Genomic DNA, 18,378 nt, shown 5'->3' with positions numbered 1-18,378 from the left:
TCCCATTTCTCACCATTCAATGCAAAAACCCCAAATCAAAAAATTTGCTGATAGGTTTTGCATTCAAGCCATCGATAGTTGAAGTGTGCTTTGAGAAAAAAAACACTGCTGTCCTGACAGCAGGGATTTTAGTTCCTCCACCTTTCTCCTTCTCAGCTCACTTTGCAGAGGGAATTCAATGTCGTAGTTTTGATATTGATAAAAATGATATTGTAAAAAAAAAAAAAGTCCACTTCCTATATCGTACGGAAGTGATACATTTCAGTCTTTTCGGTCTGGCTCCCCCACTCATTTTTATACCCATAAGTTTAGAAGACATCAGTTGTAGGCTAACTCGCTAGCTTGCTAGAACGCACTGTTATGTGAACATGCGCAGTAACGTCTGTGTCAGAAAATGTCAGATCGGACAGACCGACTGTCAGTCAAGTGACACATTTCATAGTGAGGGGGATCGGCTGACATCTACGTTTTACTACCTTTGCGATCGACTGGTAGATAGCGATCAACGTATTGGGCACGCCTAGCGTACATAATGTACATTTACCTCCAATGTTTTGGTTTACTTTGTAATCGGATGTTATCCTCAGGCAGGCCATTCAGCGGCAGACAAAGAGCGGGGTTTGGTCCCAAGATGGGAAATAGCCGGATTCATCTTAGCACCTATCATCATCGCACCATCTACCTTTGTTAGATAGCGGTCAAACTGAGGCGGTAATAAAAAGTGTAACTTGCGGTAACGATTAGCTTTGCGCGTCTCCGTTGCAGCACTTAGTGTGGATCCTGGGGCTGAAGCCGGGGGCGGGAGGTGCCCTGAAGCCAGGCAGAGCCGTGGAAGGACCCAGCACGGTGGGCTTGCCCGCTAAATGTGTAGCACAGTAGATCTTTTTTTCCCCGTCTTCTGGAGACGACTGACCGACTGGCTTTATCTCCCAACCAAAAAGGTGCTGACCACAGCCGTGATGACCGACCTGCCCGTCATCTCTAACATTTTGTCCAGGCTGTTCGAGAGCTCCCAGTAAGCACCCGGGTTTCTCGCGTAACGGTGGAGGGTTCCCTTTAAAAGCCGAAGCTACTTTGAGCTACGGTGCTTCACGGCAAACTTGCATAAAACACCCCAAAACTCTTGTTTACGTGACGCACCCGACAACCCACTCTCGTGCGATTTAGATACCTGGACGACGTTTCTCTGCATCACCTGATCAACGCCCTCTGCTCGCTCTCGCTGGAAGCCATGGAAATGGCTTACGGAAACAACAAGGTAGACTTTCTGCTTCCTTGTGGTGCCGGAAAACAAAAGTTGGACTTTTGGTGGAAAAAGGCCATTGTGACACTAGTGTGTGTGTGTGTGTGTGTTTTGCACCACGCTTTAGGAGCCATCTCTGTTTGCGGTGGCCAAGCTGCTGGAGACCGGCCTGGTCAACATGGACCGCATAGAGATCCTGTGGAGACCCCTGACCGGCCACCTACTGGAGGTAAGGCAGTGAGAAGGTAGATATTCCACAAAGCAGTGCTTGAATCATGCAGGGAAAGAATAATCATGCAGTAAAAAGGAAAAAAAAACGGTTATTTGACTACAGCCAACATTCAAGTGTACAGTGGAACCTTGACTTCCGGGTGCAGCAACTTGGGAGTCTTCATCGATCCGAGCCGTCGCTCAGTTTTTGCGTTGCGTTTCGAGCCCAGATCTGAGTTGAGAGTGAGCGGGGGGAGCAGCGCTTGATGCCGACGTGGCCGTGAGATAAAGGCAGAGAGCATCGTCGGTGAGGAGTCAGGATACATTCAGAGGGCTTTGGTGCAGCGGACGGCGGGACCGTCAACCGACGAGGCTTCAGACCAGGCATTCAAAGCCAGTTGGGGACGGTTTGATGGTTTTTAAAAAAAAAAAAAAAAAAGTGGCATTCACTCGTCCATCCATGAATTTTAGACATTAAGTGCAGCATTTATTGAGTGCATCTTTCTTATTGAAGAACAAGTAACAAAACCAGGGGGCTGGAACGGATTAATAGGATGTCTATTCATTTGAATGGGGAAATTGAATTTGAGATTTGAGCAAATGAAGTTACGAGTTCGGCCGCAGAACCAATTGCACTCGCAAGTCAAGGTATTCCTGTACTGCATTTTTGTCGCGCGAGTCATAATTTCAAGACTCATCCCAGGAGATGAAATACTGCATGTGCTTTTACACACAGGGTAATGATATCCCTGCTGTGTGCTCCTGTAGCTCATATTCTGCCAGAGGATTCTTAGTGTGTCTGTCTGGAGATCTCCCTCACATTTTCTCTCTCTATCTCCCCTCCTTTTTGCGCCCCCTGTCTCTTACGCAGAAGGTAAGCTCACATTCTCTCCCTCCGTCTCTGTATTTCCTATCCTTCTCTCTCTGTTACACGAGGTGGAAATCAAGATCTCCTACAACGCCTCTCATTTATAGCTATTTATCTGCCCATAGATGCTTTACTCAATACTTACCTACCAATTTCAAGACGGACCAATTTTGTTGCATCCTTCTTTTCCCCAGTGATTCGCAGGAGGCTGTTTTTTTTTTTTTTTTTTTTGTTTTCATCCTCTATGAGCCTCGAGGACTTATTCCTGATGTTAAAGAAGCCTGTTTCGAGCGGTGGTTTTTAGCAGATTGTCGCTAACAGTGCTAAAATCCAGTTGGAGGGCATTAAATATGGCTGCCAGGTGCAGGGCGGGGTGCAGCCTGTGTCTGCACACACCTCCTGAAGGCCAGCCTGATTTATCACCTCACACCCTCCGTTCCTCCACTGCTGGTTGCAAAGAGTGTAAATAATCTCCCCCCTCTTGTTAGAATGGCTGTCGTACAGCCGTTTCCCAAATGTTGATTTTTATTTATTCAGGCAGTCACACCGCACAACATCAACATTGATCCCCGCGTATTGATTTTTTTTCTTTTTTTTTTTTTTTTTTTTTTTTTTTTTTCCCCCCTCCCTCCCCTGGCGAATGAACACAGGTAAAATGTTATTTCATCGCCAGGCTGCAGTGTATCGATCCCCCCCGGATTCAGAGAGACGCTATCGATCCCGAGAAAGGCAGCTCCGCGCTAGGTCGCCGCGCCATTGTTCCGTTTCCACTCGTCCTCCTGCGCACAGAATACCCACGAGCGTGGGAGATCGCTTCTGCTCCCCCCAGCGCCTCCCATCGACCGGCGCTTGCACAAATGAGTGTGTGTTTGTGTGTGTGTGTGTGTGTGTGTGTGTCGATGCATCCTGTTACCTCGGGGCTCCTGGTGTCTCGCACTGATTCCTCTCACCCGTCTGTCTCTCACGCCCTGGGACTCGCTGCTGTGACTCGCTCGTGCACGCACCTGCATCTGTGTGTCCGTGTGACGTGTCCCGCAGGTCTGCCAGCACCCCAACTCCAGGATGAGAGAGTGGGGGGCCGAGGCGCTGACCGCGCTCATCAAGGCCGGCCTGGCCTACAATCACCAACCCTCCCTCTCTCAGAATCAGGTGGGTTCCCCCGCAACGGCCGCTCCGCTTCTTCTCTCGCCCGTCCCGTAGAACACTGCTGAGGCTCAGACACGAATCCTTTCACACCACGATTACACCTTCCTTCAATGCTGATCAATGAAAAATTACGTTACGGTCATTTTGCAGACGCTTTTAACCAAAGGGACTCACAAAAAATGCAATTCAGTCATCGAAGATCCGAGGTACCAGTAGTCGCAAGTCAGAAGGGACCACTCGACCAACTTGCCATCTCAGAACCATAAACATACAGGACCGTCTAAGAAAATTTGAATATTATGATAAAGTTCTTTATCTTCTGTAAAGCAATTAAAAAAACAAAAATTACTTTTTCATGATATTCTAATATTTTGAGATAGGTTTTTTTTAGTTTTCTTAAGATGTAAGCCATAATCAGCAATATTAAAATAATTAAAGGCTTGCAATATTCCCGTTGATTTGTCATAAATCCAGAATGTATGACATTTTTGTTTTTGTATTGCATTACAGGAGATAAAGAACTTTATCACAATATTCTAATATTCTGAGACAGTCCTGTACATACATACGTTCATATCATCTTATGTTCCATCGTAAATGGCTGCTGCCGCTTCAGGTCTGGTTCACAACAGCTCTTTGCACACTGCAGGAACTTTTGCAATTCCTAGAACCTCTCCAGGAACCAGTCTGTTTCTTGGTGGACCATGGACCTCAGCTCCCTCGAACCATTTGAGGTCCTACTCCCAAGGCAGGGTCTTTCTGCGGTCCCATTGGTGATTGGTGTAACTCTTAAGCCACGGCCATTACCAGATTTTTCTTGCGGATGTGGGAGCTCCATTTTTAAAACCTACCGCGATCGGAGGGCCAGAAGTTTTCTTGGGACAAATTGGACAGAGACAGTGAGAAATACTGACAATAGCACTGACAATGTTTCAATGACCTTTAAAACCATCCTGATGCTGGAGCGACGAAGGCAGGGTCTTTTTACGCTTCCACAGGAACTCATAAGTAGGCGCTCGGTGGAGCTCACAAGCCTCGCTGTCGGGGTTCCAACGCCGACATCAACGCTATAAGGAAGACGGACGAGTCAAGTCCGTTCAGCTCGCGAGGAGAGTCAGTCGGAGCACCGTAGTCTCCGGACAGCTCTGACCTCCCTTCCATAGCATGAGCTTTTATTTGGAATGGGCGTTGTTACATTTGCGTAAGCAAGATAATAGTTAACGGGTAGACACATGCCTGGTTGGGTGTCGCCATTGGCAGATTGTTCTGGTGGACTGCGGAGCGCCGTTAGTAGAAAAAAAATGTGACATTGTTACGCAACAAAGCGGACAACAAGAACTGGAGCGACAAAGAGGTCCAGGCTCTTCTGGCCTGCGACACCAAAGGGGGTTTGCAGAGGAGCTTCTACATTTTGTCCAAAATAAGTGCAGTTAGCCAACGGGCTAACTCTGCAAAGCAGTGCAGGGAGAAGATAAAAACCCCTCGACCTACCAGATAGTCTATGATTATTATTTCATGAACGCCGTGGCAGCGTCAACCTTCATGTTGTCTGTATCGTCTTCCTCTTCATCTTCTTCAGTACTTTGTTTTTGAGTGTGGAGGTCACACCGGTCCCTACCGTGGCTCCTCACTGCCGAGACAAGAAGTCCTCCGTTAAAATAGATTCAGTTTCCACAAGCAGCCCGTCATTTGCTTGCAAAGGATGTATAATGTATACAGCGATCCCTCGCTATAACGCGGCTTACTTTTCACGGTTTCGCTACTTCACGGATTTGCATCGTGCATTGTGTTCTGCATTCTGATTGGCTAAAAAATCACTCCGCTTCTTCCCTACCTGTGCGTCAATAACATTGCAGTTTAATATGTACACGTACGTAAAACAGCTTGCCAAATTTACGTACGTGCAAATTCTCTTGCAATTTCGAGTTTCTCTAAAACCCATAATGTTGACAAAACGCTCTGGACCGACAAAAGGGCCCAAAAGGCAGCGGAAGATGCTATCTATCGCAGATAAAGTTAAACTTCTGGACATGCTAAGGGAAGGTAAAAGCTATGCGGCTGTAGGTCGGCATTACGGAATGAATGAATCTTCCGTTCGTTCCATTAAGAAGGAAGAAAAAAACATAAGGACGACAGCAGCAATAAGTTTTAATAAGGATGTATAATAATTGTAAAAAAAAAATAAAGGTTTCCACTTCACGGATTTTGCTTATCACGGGTTCTTTTTGGAATGTAACCCCCGCGAAAAACAAGGGTATACTTTAAAGGGATTTTTTCTTTTAAACATAAAAAAAAAGCAGTATTCCGTCAACAGTCGGGCCGCTAACCTTCAACACCGTTGATCCCCAGCGTCTGCAGCTCCTACTGCTGAACCCGCTGAAGGAGCTGTCCAACGTCCTGCACGCCGACATCCGGCAGAAGCAACTGGAGTGCGTTTTACAGATCCTGCAGAGCCAGGGGGACGGCCTGGGGCCCGGCTGGCCCCTGGTTCTGGGCGTCATAGGAGCCATCCGCAATGACCAAGGGTAAAGGCGGGGGGGGGCTGGAGGACTGCGTGTTTTGTCAACCGCCTGTTGCGATGCCGCGGGTAATTGAAGAATCCACAATGAGCAAACCTGTGTCCGCATCGTTTCCCCCTCAGCGAGTCATTGATCCGAACAGCCTTCCAGTGCCTGCAGCTGGTGGTGACAGACTTCCTGCCCACGATGCCGTGCACGTGCCTCCAGATCGTAGTGGACGTGGCCGGCAGCTTCGGCCTGCAAAACCAGGAGCTCAACATCAGCCTCACCTCCATCGGACTGCTGGTGAGATGCCGAAACGGGATTTTCCGAGACTCGCGCATGGATGAAGACGAGCCGTTTTCCGAAGAGCGGAGCCGTAGTCTTAAACATATTACAGCAGCGCTTTGCACCCGTCCAGTCAAATAGCACTTAACTGCTCTGTTGACATCTGCTAGATGCTCGGCGCTGCATTCAGGACACGGAAAACCTGATATTGATTTGTTGTCTGCAGGATTATGTCTCTTGGAGTGTGACAGTTCCTCGGAGATTACTTTATGGTAATAGGATAGCAAAACCGCCAGAAGCGTTTGCTAACCCTGCTCTCTCCACTTTGCGCCTCCCCGCTCTTCCCTCCCTTCCCTTTCCCGCTCGCAGTGGAACATCTCAGACTACTTCTTCCAGAAGGGCGAGGCCATCACGCAGGAGCTGGAGAGGGAGGAGGAGGCCTTGCAGAAGCAGGCCCAGGAGCGGGGCGAGACCCTGAACAGGCCCTTCCACCCGGCCCCGCCCTTCGACTGCCTCTGGCTGTGCCTGTACGCCAAGCTGGGCGAGCTGTGTGTCGACCCGCGGCCGGCCGTGCGCAAAAGTGCCGGGCAGACGCTGTTTTCCACCATCGCGGCGCACGGGACCTTGCTGCAGCAGCCCACGTGGCACATCGTGGTCTGGAAGGTACCCCGTTACGCCCGGTCAATCATCCAGGAGTGCGGCGCGTCCGGTGTTGCTGAAGTCGCCCGATTCCTCCGCCAGGTGCTCTTCCACCTGCTGGACTGCGTGCAAACGTCCTCCACCACGGCCGACAAGGAGAAGATCGAGTCCGGCGGCGGGAACATCCTCATCCACCACTCCCGCGACACCGCCGAGAAGCAGTGGGCCGAGACGTGGGTTCTCACCCTGGCCGGGGTGGCGCGCATCTTCAACACCAGGCGGTATCTCCTCCAACAGCTAGGTGAGCTCAATGCTCCGCAGACGTCACTACCGCTAATTCTGCTCCTCCTGTGTGCATTAAAAGTCCTGTGAAACGCTCCTTTGCAGGCGATTTCTTCGAGGCCTGGGAGATCCTGCTGAAGCACATTCAGTCGGCCGCCCTCAGCAAGAACAACGAGGTCTCTCTGGCCGCCCTGAAGAGCTTCCAGGAGATCCTGCAGATCGTCACGCCCGTCAGAGACTCGGACAAAGCGGGCGACGCCCTCGCCGCCATGGGGGTGCCCCCCGTCCTCATCGACCCCATCTCGGCCTCCGGTCCCGGCAGACCCCTGGTGCGTTCGGATTCCCTGGTGGAGCGGCTGACGCGCTACAACGGCGCCGAGCTGCAGGCCCCTCCCCCCGGCGAGGAGTCGGCGTTGGAGGACTCCGCGCTGTGGTGGTCGGCGTGGAACACGTGGTACCGGACAGGAACCGACAGCACGAGGCCGCCCGGCGGCCCGGCGGAGAAGCTCTCCTTCATCCCCAGCCAGCCCTTCCTCACGGCCCTGATCCAGATCTTCCCAGCGCTCTACCAGCACATCAAGACCAACTTTAGCATGGAAGACCTGAGGAAGCTGGGGGTCATCCTCCACGGCGCCGTGTCCGTGCCCATCAGCAGCGACGCCTCGCCCTTCATCCTCCCCTCCTACACCGAAGCCGTGCTCACCAGCCTGCAGGAGGCGGTGCTCACGGCTCTGGATGTTTTACAGAAGGTAAGAGACTTAGGAGGGAGACAGTGATTCGCCTGAGTGTTTATTTTCTTCTTCCTTGCTCTTTTTACAAAAGTCAAACTGCGAGGGGCTACCCAAAGAAGAAAAATGTTAGTGTCCTGTTGTAATACTATGTGGGACTCTGGACTGTTATATGTGGGTCAATGGACGAGGATAGTGTGTAGAACTATAGACTATTGTAGTACTATTTAGCACTATTTATTGTTATTCAGTGGGACAATGGGCTATTACAATACACAGGACTCACAAAAATAATAAAAACTTGTCAGTTTACAGTTTTAATCTGTGAACCGTTTTTAAACGATTACACTTTATAATAGGCGGTTACAATAATTTTGCACCTTAATAAAAAATTCTAGATACATCATAAGTAAATAGAAATAAAGGTTTTCAGGGTTTCATAGCTTCACTAGCTAGCCGTTCATCGCAAAGAACGCATAGCGGGCGCGGAGCGTGCGGATCACCTGCTGCGATTAACCCGTAACTTAGGTAGGAATCTTAATATTTTCTTTTGAATGCAGCTTTTTTTTTTTTTTTTTTGCTGGCAGTCTTCTGCACTCCTGCAGTCTCATCGTTTGCTCACTTCCTCCCCAAAACGCTCTCCAGCGACTTTTCTTGTTGCTGGCTAATTTTTTCCCAAGGGCTAGCTTGTGGTAGCTGATGTGTGAAGTGGCGCTACGGAGTCAAGTGCGGCAAGTAAAGCAAAGGCGAAAATGAAACATTTTTAAAAATAAGATCCTGAAGTTCAAATGAAAAAAAACTTATCATTTGCACCAAGTAAGGTTTTATTTGCCGACCGGTACCAGTCCGAGCACCGGGTGTTGGGGACCTCTGGTCTAGAGCGGTAAACAAACTTCCGGGCGATTTTGATGCCGAAAGCGCTCAGGATGTACCGGTGCTCGGGGTGACGTAAGAGCACCCTCACACCCTCCCCCCCCCCCTTCCTCCTGTCCACTCTGCTGAAATTTTGGAACCTGTCGCGCTGGAAACAAATTCTAAATTCCAAGAGAAGGAATTCACGTGGAGTTGGCATCTCATGTGAGTTATGTTTACTTCTGCGCACCGACGCTCTGCGCCAAGTACATGGGTGGGGGCTAGGCACGTCACACACACACACACACACACCTGCAGCCAATTGGCTGGGACAGTGTTGTTTGTTACCATCATTAACCAATCTAGATTTTACTAGAATTTTAAACTCTGTGTTTTTTTTGTTTTTTTTTTCCAACCTCCAATAGTAATAGTTAAAAGTGATTAATTTCCCCCCTCCTCCCCCTCGGTTCCGAGTTACGCAATGTCCGTTCCCCTGGCGGCTGACAGCAGTGTTTGTTCCTGTCTGTCCTCCCCGCTGCAGGCCATCTGTGTGGGCCCCGAGAACCTGCAGGTCATGTACCCGGCCATCTTCGAGCAGCTGCTCCTCTTCGTCGAGTTCTCCTGCAAGCCTCCCCAGTACGGCCGGATGGAAACCAAACACGTGGCCAACGCCAAGTACAACCAGGTGAATGTTTTTGGGCCGATCGTAATGAAAAACCACATCCTCGAGCATACCCTCCGTGCCTTGTTAGTACACCCCCCCTTCCCTTCATCCATGATGCCTTATGTAGCTTTTATCATGACCCTTCCCGAAACAAGCAGCCCCACCTCCCCCTTCTTTCTGTTATTCCTCCCCCGTGCACCCTGCTGTTGTGTGTGTGTGTGTGTGGGGGGGGGTCAGACCCGACTCCGATGTTGATCCGAATCCATTTAAACTGTTTAAGCCGGAGAGTCAAACAAAATCAAGTCAAACAGACGCCGCCGTGGGTGGTCCGACGACCCCCCCCCCCCGGAGCGAGTGTGAGTGTTTCCCCTCCAGCCCCCCTCCTGATTGATTGGTTCTCGGTTATTGAGCCGTGGCTTTGACCCGGCGAGCCGGAGCGGGTTCCAAGCCCAAGCAGCGCTTTAATTGCGATCTTCTCTCATTCTGTTTCTTGGGGCGACTCACCGGATAACTGCTTTAGATCCAGCTGTTTGCACCGGTGAGTTTTGTCATCGCCCCCCCCTCCGCCCCCCCCATACCCTCATAGTTACCCCAAGCTGTGCTGAATGGTGAACCTTGCACTCTGTGGTAGCTGAGACACCAGGCTCTGCATGATGGCCTCTGCGTGTCTGTCACTCACTCTACGCTCTCCCCCCCGCCGCCGCCGCCGCCCCGCCTCCTCGCCTGACACTAAATGGGGGAGGGGGGGTCACGGCTCCGGCGCACACACACACACACACCACACACACACACATTTCATCCTCACCCCAGTCATGTGTTTTGGCTATGTCTGTGTGTGTTCTGCTGAAAACTTAAAGGCACCCCTTGTAGCGTCGCGACCGCGCAGGCTAACAGGCGGCGTCACCGTTGGATCTGTGGAAACGAAACTTTCAACAAAATAAGTCTTTCTGTTTCCACATTGAAACCCCAGCTTTGGCTCTTTACTCAGCAGCAGCTCTGCCTTGAACGTCATCCAGGCGTTTTCTAGAGGGGCACATTTCCTTGTTCATTTTCAGCGCCTCCTTTACCGGAACTCCCTTCCAGGTAAACCTGGGATTGGCTGTTCACATGATCCCAACCCCTGCACAACCTGAGGGGGCGGATAACTCCTTTAAATAGTGTTTGTGGAACACCTGAGACCAATGGCGGACATTTTCAATAAAATCCTTTGCTTTTAAAGATATGAGAATCAGCAGTACTTCTGTCAGGTTAGGGTGCACGATGAGGAGATGGGTGTTGCAGCCGTCCAGTGAGCTCTGAGGAGTCTCCTCCCGGGCTTTGCCGTGGAGCCTGCGAGGCTGCAGATAAAAACCCTCTCGCGGACCTCGGTAGCTCCACGGCTCGATCACCCCCTGAGGTAGGCGTATTTACTACCTCCCTGGCAGACGGGCCGGTTAGTGCTCCTACCCGGGCGTCTCTCCGGGACGCCAAACCGAGAGCTCGGCTCGGCGCTGCTTTTCTGCCCTTACAAAGTGTGCCTTTAAAAGCCGCTGTCTCCGTGGATCTCGCTTGTCTCAGCCTCGCCCGTTACTCTACCCTTTGTTTTGTTTAACCGCCCCGCCCCCCCCCCCTCCCCGCAGGCCGAATGGGTTGCCTTAAATTACGTGCCCTTTGCTGAGCGCTCCTTGGAGGTGGTGGTGGACCTGTACCACAAAACGGCGTGCCACAAAGCCGTCATCAACGAGAAGGTCCTGCAGAGCATCATCAAGGTATTCAGTCTGTTCTAGGAGTTGTCAACCGCACGTCCTTTCTGTGCCAAAAACCACCACGGCGGGAACGTGTCCCTTCTTCCCGCAGACCCTCCGAGTGCCCCTGGGTCTGAAGTACGCCTGTCCCTCGGAGAGCACCTGGAAGCTGGCCGTGTCCTCCCTGCTCAAGGTCCTGTCCATCGGGCTGCCCGTGGCCCGGCAGCACGCCGCCTCCGGGCGGTTCGACACCATGTGGCCCGAACTGGCCAATGCCTTCGAAGTTTTCCTCTTTACCAAAAGGTACCAACCGGTATAAGAGGGGCGGCGGCTTCGTCCACTTCCTGGCGGAGATTTGCCGCGTGTGGCATAGCCTGCTAAGCTAAGACTGTTATCTCACCATCAGATGAATTGTTTACGTAGCACAGAGGCTAAGTTAGCTTAATATGAATTATTAGATAACATTCAATTAAAAGCCTCCTGTCTGTGCACCGAAGTGTTTGTGTGTGTGTGTGTGTATATGTGAGCGTGTTTTCTCATTGTGCTCCTTTTCTCCTGTTTTTTATTTTGCTAGCACACCCCCGGATAACCTGTCCATCCAGGAATTTCAGAAGAACGAAGCGATCGATGTCGAGGTGAGAGTTCCCGCCCTCCCCGCGCTGTCAGCTCAGCCTCTTTCCTTTGAACAACCTTTTGTCTTCTTCCCGTCCAGGTGGTTCAGCTAATCAGCACCGAAATTCTACCCTTTGCCAACTTCATCCCCAAGGACTTTGTGGGCCAGATCATGGCCATGCTCAACAAGGGCTCCATCCACTCTCAGTCGCCGTCGTTCACAGGTGAGGGAAAGCAGATCCTGTCGCCTCAAAACGAAGTTTGGACGCCGGCGTCCGCTAAATGAGCAACGTCCGGAATGAGATGTCTTCGCCTCCGCAGAGGCCGAGATCGACGTCCGGATGAGGGAGGAGTTCTCCAAGGTCTGCTTTGAGACGCTGCTGCAGTTCTCCTTCAGCAACAAGGTGTCCACGCCGCAGGAGGGCTACATCTCGCGCATGGCGCTCTCCGTTCTCCTCAAGAGGTCCCAGGACGTCCTGCGGCGCTACGTGGAGGACGAAAGGCTGAGCGGTCGCTGCCCTCTGCCCAGGTACGAATTCCTAGGCATCGCGCGCCATCTTTGCCATGCAAAATGAATCGCGGCCCTTTCTTTTTCCTCCCCCTTCTTGTCTCAGTTACAAGAAACCGGTTTTACCCGCCGGCGACGCATTTTAAGGCCGAGCATCTGGCCGCATGTTCCTGTCAAAGACGTGACAAAAAACAAGCTGCGCCCCCAGAGGCCCTTAGCCGTTCGCTCAGAGAACAGCGCCGTTTTCACAGGAGTCAGGCGTTGGCAGTGTTTGTCAAACAGAATGTGAAGTGAAGGCATCTTAGCTAACTGGTGTGAATTTAGACGATCCCTATTTTTTGTTTGTTTTTACCCCGAAATGCTAATATTCATCTGCAGAGGCATCTAAATTACCAGGACAGTATTTGCATCACACGATTTAGTTATGTAGTTCGTATATTTAATTTCAGAATCACATATCTGCATTGTTAAGTTTACACTCATAATCAATAGCAGCAAACCTAATGTTTCATAGATTTAAAAAAAAATATATAATTATATGCAGCGGTGTGCAAACGAGAAGATATCCGCTGCCATGTACTGAAGCAACATCTTATTTGTTTTACATCTGCAGTGTGCATTGATGACACACAGGTCTGGAGAACTTATTTCTGTATGCTGATGCAAACGATAGCATTACAAAAACCTGCAAACAACCACCTGTCTTTTTTTTTTTTTTTTTTTTTTTGTCCTCATTATTTTCTCCAGACAACAAGTGACGGAGATCATATTCGTCCTGAAAGCTATCAGCACTTTGATGGACTCTCTGAAGAAGACCCAGCCGGAAAACGGTGAGCGCCGACCTTCGCCGATCAATGGGATTTGTGCGTCCTCAGGCCAGTGTTTGTGCACCGGTGTTTAAGCTAATCTCTAGCACACGCGGCCGAAGGTCTGCAGGAGGTGGCGGCAAGGAAACTTGGGTCAGATCCCAGCTCAATGCGGGGCAGCACAGGGGATATGAGGGATCTATCACTACTCATACCAGCAGCGCTAACAGCTACAGGCTAATAGCTGAGCAATAACTTAATATTAATAAAAGAAATAGGAATAACTTTATTTATTCCGAGGGAAATTGTTGTGCCAGAGTTACAAGAAAAATATAACAATAATAAATAGGAGAAAATTGTATAGACAGAAAAAAAAACAGTTAAAAAAAGGGAAAAAAAGGGAGAATAAGAAATACAAATAAACTATAAAGTGTCTTAAGTAACAAGTGAATATAAGGAGTGCACAAGAGTATGAAAAAATATTGTACATGTAGCTGTTACGAAATATTGCACAGTCATATAAATAACAATGATGGATAGCGCTAACTGCCAACTAAAAAGAATACACCCTTTTTCAAACAAGCTTCATCTCTGGTCTCATCACGTCCGGTTATTTATTTTTTTACTTTATTTACTTTGGCGGCTGACGCCTTTCGATTGCCGTCCGTCGCAATTCACCGTCTCTCCCGCCCTCTCTCCTCTCGCTCCGCCCGAGCAGTGGACGCCAACACGTGGGCCCAGGTGATCGCCTTGTACCCGACGCTAGTGGAGTGCATCACCTGCTCCTCGGCCGAGGTGAGCTCAGCCCTGAAGGAGGCCCTGGGGCCCTTCAAAGACTTCATGCAGCCACCCATCTCCAGAGTCCAGAACGGGGAGTCCTGACCTGCCCTCCCCTCCCCTCCCCGGCTCCAGGATTGGTCTTTTGGTCTTATTTTTTGTTTGTTTTTTTATATATAACGAAGAATCTTGAATGTGTCCTCGGACATGAACTCCAAGTGAGACAGTGACATTGAAGCGGGGGAACAGAGCCCCCCCCCCCCCCCCCGGAAGATTCCATGCTTCCCATTCAAGCCAATGACGCCTCTCTCCCCCCCCCAACCCCATCTTGACCATGGAGAGTTCAGAGTGCGCAGTGTGTTGCCTCTGGATTTAGTTTCACCCCCGACGAGGCAGTGGTTCAATTGTACAGCGCGTGGAGATAGATGATGGAATTAGGGGAAAAACAATAAAAAATTGAGAAAAAAAAAAAAAAAAGAAGGAAATACCCGGCTTTACGATCTTAAATGAAACTGTAGACTTTTGCAACATTTTCAACAGAAGATTTTATGCAAGGAAAGAAACCTAAATCTTCCTGTAACATTCCCTGTCATCTGTGCCCGCCGTCTCAGAAGTGTGTGGAATAAACGGGGTAGTCCTGCAGCCGGAGTGCTGCCCGCAAAACAAAACCCCTTTCACGTCCTGCTTTCCTAAATCTGCGAAAATTCCCCAGCCTCGGTTTTGTTCCAATATGTTCTCCTCACAATATTATTTGACGACAGTATCCGAACTACCTTAGCATAGCTAGCGTCCATGACCTCGGCGGATTGACTTTTCCCGACGGCAAGCTACCGACAAAAACGTCTGTGTTGGTGAATAACAACCAATGTGGTATTTTATTATCTCACCAGTCGTGAAAATGATCCGTCTCTATCGTATGCCGTAAGATTATCAGGTATCTGAAGCTCTGACGGGTTTTACCGCACGTCTTTGTTCAATCGGGTTGAAAAAACGCGCTTTAAATCCCTGGGATGCAGGTTTCTAGGTCGAGATGATGTACGCGTTCTCCTGTCCACCCGGCTTTGTCCATCGTGGGCGTTTAATAAAGCTCGGCGTCCCCAGAGAGGCCACTTTAATAACACCGGAGGATCTTCCTCTGTTTGCTTACTCTCAAAAAATGGACGTCTGAACAAACAAGGTCTTTGCACTCGGGTCGTTCACAGGAAGGTTCTAGGATGAGGGTTTCACGTGCCAATTCAAGTCAGACTTTATTCATTCAGCACAAAAATAACATACCCGGAGACAGACGGGAGTGTGAGGGTTGGGAGGGACAGGCACCAATGATCTCTTACTGCTATTACGGTCGTGCTAATCGCTACATGCTAATAGCAGAGTAATAGCTTTAATATTCATGGTGGGTGCATGGTGAGATGTTGCAGAGGATTAAGCCATGTGGCGTGATTAAAAAAATAATAATAAAAAAAAACATTCATTTGATACACATGAATAACAAACCCCGAAAAAACCCTGACAACGCCAATCCTTGTATAAAATAAATAAAAACGTCTCCCAAATTATGATCATCCTGTTTGTCCTGGTTCCACGCGGTTGTCTTAATGCCAAGAGATGATCCTTCCAAACACCCATTAGTGGTTCTGTCGTTACCACACAAACACGCCAAAGAAAAAAGGAAAAAGGGATTTGTCTGAAAAGAAACAGTTGATTTAAAGACTAGGAGGGTGGAGCCAGAGAGCTATAAATCTTGCCCCGCAGCGTTAGCCACCGGGAGGTTTCCAAAGTTCCCCAGAGCGTTCTTTTCATGGGAGTTTACCCTCACACTCGGGCCTTTTAGGCGTGGGACGTTTTGGTTTTTCCACTTTGAAAACAAGAACTTTGCGGTCCAGAGGTGCAGCAGGTGACCTCGCAGGTGATGCAGAGCCCTGCGCTGTGAGCCGTCAGGAGGGAAACCATCGCTGGACGGCCACATTTGGAGCGTCTCGGTAGGGGAACATCTTTAATATACTGCGGTATTTATCAGTACTGCTTATGCGCCTTTACTTCCTTGGTGTTTTTATCAGCGCTCTTAGTCCCATGTATACACATTTGATTGGAGCATTTACTAGCGGTGTGTAATACACCCTAAACGTGTTGGAGTATTTACCAGTAGTACAAATACACCTTGTGTATGTACAAGTAGTGACTAGTAAGGCTTGTACAACATTGTGGTGCAGCATGTACTACCCTTAATGTTCTGTGTTGGGAGTATTATCTAGTACCAAGTGCTCCTCCTGAATGGGCTGCAGTATATTAGTACTTCATGTACACTGCAAATGTTCAAATATTTATGAGTCCTGCATGTACGCCTTCAATAGCTTTAGTAATATATTAGTACTACATACACACCAAAGGTATTCATTAGTGCTACATGTGCAGCATAATATGCAGGAGTATTTACAAGTACTGCATGCACATCTTGTGATGTAGTATCCATTAGTTCTGCATGTACTCCTCCGGTGTGTTGGAGCATTTAGTAGTACTGCATGTGTGTACATACACCCTTGATATGTTGGATTATTTATAGGTACCGCATATACACCTTTAGTGTATCGGAGTATTCCCCAGTACTGCATGTATATACACCCTTAATATGTTGGATTATTTATAGGTATTGCATATGCATCTTTAGTGTGTTGGAGTATTCCCCAATACTGCATGCTTGTACACCCTTAATATTTGGTAGTCCAGCTTCCCAGGCAGGAGGTATAAATACGTTCCGGATCGGACCAAACCATTTGTGCATTCAGAGGGGGGTGCGCCTCTACCCCCTCAAAGTCCCCCGATGTTCCTCGAAGCCCAGATATTCGTCCAACCGTTCGGGTCGCATCTCCGGAGGACAGTCGGTCTGTGCTCCTGAAAGGAAGCAGAAGATGGAGGAGGAGGAGAGCGGGTCTACCAGGGCGGGGTTCCCTCGACCCCCCCCCCCTCACATTTCAAGTGTGTTCAGAGGCGAGGCGGGAGCGGAGAGCGGCGGGAGGAGGACGACGCTCCGGAGCTTCTCCACCCTGCATGGGAATGTTCCTCCGGTGGAGACAACGCGGCGACACATTTTCCACCGTAACGACGTGTATTCGTTTTTTAAATCCTTTTTCGTCGTCTTCCCCGTGTAGCCCTTTGGCCCGGTACTGGCTGAGGTAGTAGTTTGTGCTGTTGGTTGGGTTGTGATACTGCCCGCTATGGAGATGACTGCGCAAGCTACTGCCTTGCTAGTGCTGGTGCCTTCACGTCAGCCGAGGAAAACGGCGCTTTTTGCACGGTTTTTCAAGGTAAATCGACGCCGTTGGCGCTTCTTTCATCGAACCACCGCGTTGGAATCGAATGTCCACATTTCCTAACCCGTATTGAAGCCTTTATCTTTAATTTTCCATCATTTTCGTTTTCCAGCCGTTTCAGAACTGTATCCTGTTTTATCCAATAAAATAGTTCAATGGCCGCGGGAGAAAAGAGCACTTCCTTGTGTGCCGTTTTAATTTGACACGGTTCTGTTTAAAACCTTTGGTTTTTGTTTTTTTTTTTGCAGGATGGAAGATTTTTTTTTTTTTTTTTTTTTTCTCAAAAAAGGAGCCCGTATGGGAGGGTCCGAGTTTGAATAATGTGACATAGGAAGAGTGGATAGCGTGGTTTCCCAGGCGGAGTGAATGGGCCGTGAAGGAAGCATGTAGGTCACCGGTGCTGTTGCTATGAGGAGATGAGTGACGTGGCTCCTGCAGCCCACAAAGGTATCCGGCTGCACACTCCATCTGCTCTGGGTCCGTCCTTTTGTTGACTGTGCTGCATACCATCACACCCCGGGGCAGATAGCCTGGGCTGCACTTAAACCCCACCTCCCCCTTTCCAAAGCGGGGCAGACTTCAACCATCAACCCATGCAGCTGTCGGCACCGCCGAAGTGGATGTTATGCTAGATCTGGAGAATGCTCGCCTGGGTTTTCAGACAAGCACGCCACATGATCTCCTAGTGCACACACACACACACACACACACGCTCACTCCCCCGGGCGCCAGAGCGGTGGTGTCCTCAGCGAGGTCAGGGATTGCTGATGTAGGTCATTCGTTGTGAGTTAACCTTTGAAATCCCTCCGCCGCTGCCGCCTCGCAGCATCTGGCCGCTCCATATCAAATGAGCACAGGCAGTCAGGGGTTCTGGTGGTGGGGGTGGAGACCGGGATGGGTAACCGGTCTCGGGATGAGACCCCCGCCGCCCAGATGAGACTCCCGACTTTGACCTTCCAAGGAGATTAGCATGAAATATTTACGAGTTTGCACTTGATGGCGCGTTAGGCAGAGTTACGATCATCCCGGGTCTCGGCGTGGCCGTCTGCATCTGCGCCGGCATTACACAACGCATTCCACCGCGGCCACGGCTGTATGTTTAAAAGAACGAGTTATTTTTGCGAAAGATTAGCAAACAAACCCCGCAGGAGCCTTGCAGTTACATCTACGGAGCGGCCGTTGCTCCGTTTCCAATTCGATAAACAGATTAGTGTCTGTCTCGTGT

General features: G+C 49.6%; 1 protein-coding gene across 2 annotated transcripts in view; it reads left to right on the top strand.

Moving 5' to 3' along the window:
- The window catches only part of mon2 (MON2 homolog, regulator of endosome-to-Golgi trafficking), a 30,961-nt gene extending 15,560 nt beyond the window's left edge, over window positions 1–15,401 (top strand). Inside the window, exons 17-35 of one of the 2 annotated variants that reach the window (XM_086149357.1) lie at window positions 766–846; window positions 942–1,015; window positions 1,168–1,258; window positions 1,371–1,472; window positions 3,360–3,470; window positions 5,817–5,992; window positions 6,109–6,271; window positions 6,623–6,916; window positions 6,995–7,193; window positions 7,280–7,923; window positions 9,296–9,439; window positions 9,939–9,956; window positions 11,038–11,166; window positions 11,255–11,445; window positions 11,717–11,777; window positions 11,855–11,978; window positions 12,076–12,283; window positions 13,010–13,092; window positions 13,787–15,401. In XM_086149357.1, the coding sequence (XP_086005483.1) occupies window positions 766–846; window positions 942–1,015; window positions 1,168–1,258; window positions 1,371–1,472; window positions 3,360–3,470; window positions 5,817–5,992; window positions 6,109–6,271; window positions 6,623–6,916; window positions 6,995–7,193; window positions 7,280–7,923; window positions 9,296–9,439; window positions 9,939–9,956; window positions 11,038–11,166; window positions 11,255–11,445; window positions 11,717–11,777; window positions 11,855–11,978; window positions 12,076–12,283; window positions 13,010–13,092; window positions 13,787–13,950 (3,057 nt within the window). In that variant the 3' untranslated portion in view covers window positions 13,951–15,401. The remainder of the gene's footprint in view (window positions 1–765; window positions 847–941; window positions 1,016–1,167; window positions 1,259–1,370; window positions 1,473–3,359; window positions 3,471–5,816; window positions 5,993–6,108; window positions 6,272–6,622; window positions 6,917–6,994; window positions 7,194–7,279; window positions 7,924–9,295; window positions 9,440–9,938; window positions 9,957–11,037; window positions 11,167–11,254; window positions 11,446–11,716; window positions 11,778–11,854; window positions 11,979–12,075; window positions 12,284–13,009; window positions 13,093–13,786) is intronic. The other variant, XM_086149358.1, reaches the window with a different exon arrangement.
- Window positions 15,402–18,378: the final 2,977 nt, after the last annotated feature.

The sequence above is a fragment of the Fistularia commersonii genome, chromosome 7 (genome assembly GCF_037954325.1).
Source record: "Fistularia commersonii isolate RoL2024-O1a breed Wild chromosome 7, RoL_Fcom_v1.0, whole genome shotgun sequence".
Lineage (NCBI taxonomy): Eukaryota > Metazoa > Chordata > Actinopteri > Syngnathiformes > Fistulariidae > Fistularia > Fistularia commersonii.
This window is presented reverse-complemented; position numbering and strand designations above follow the sequence as displayed.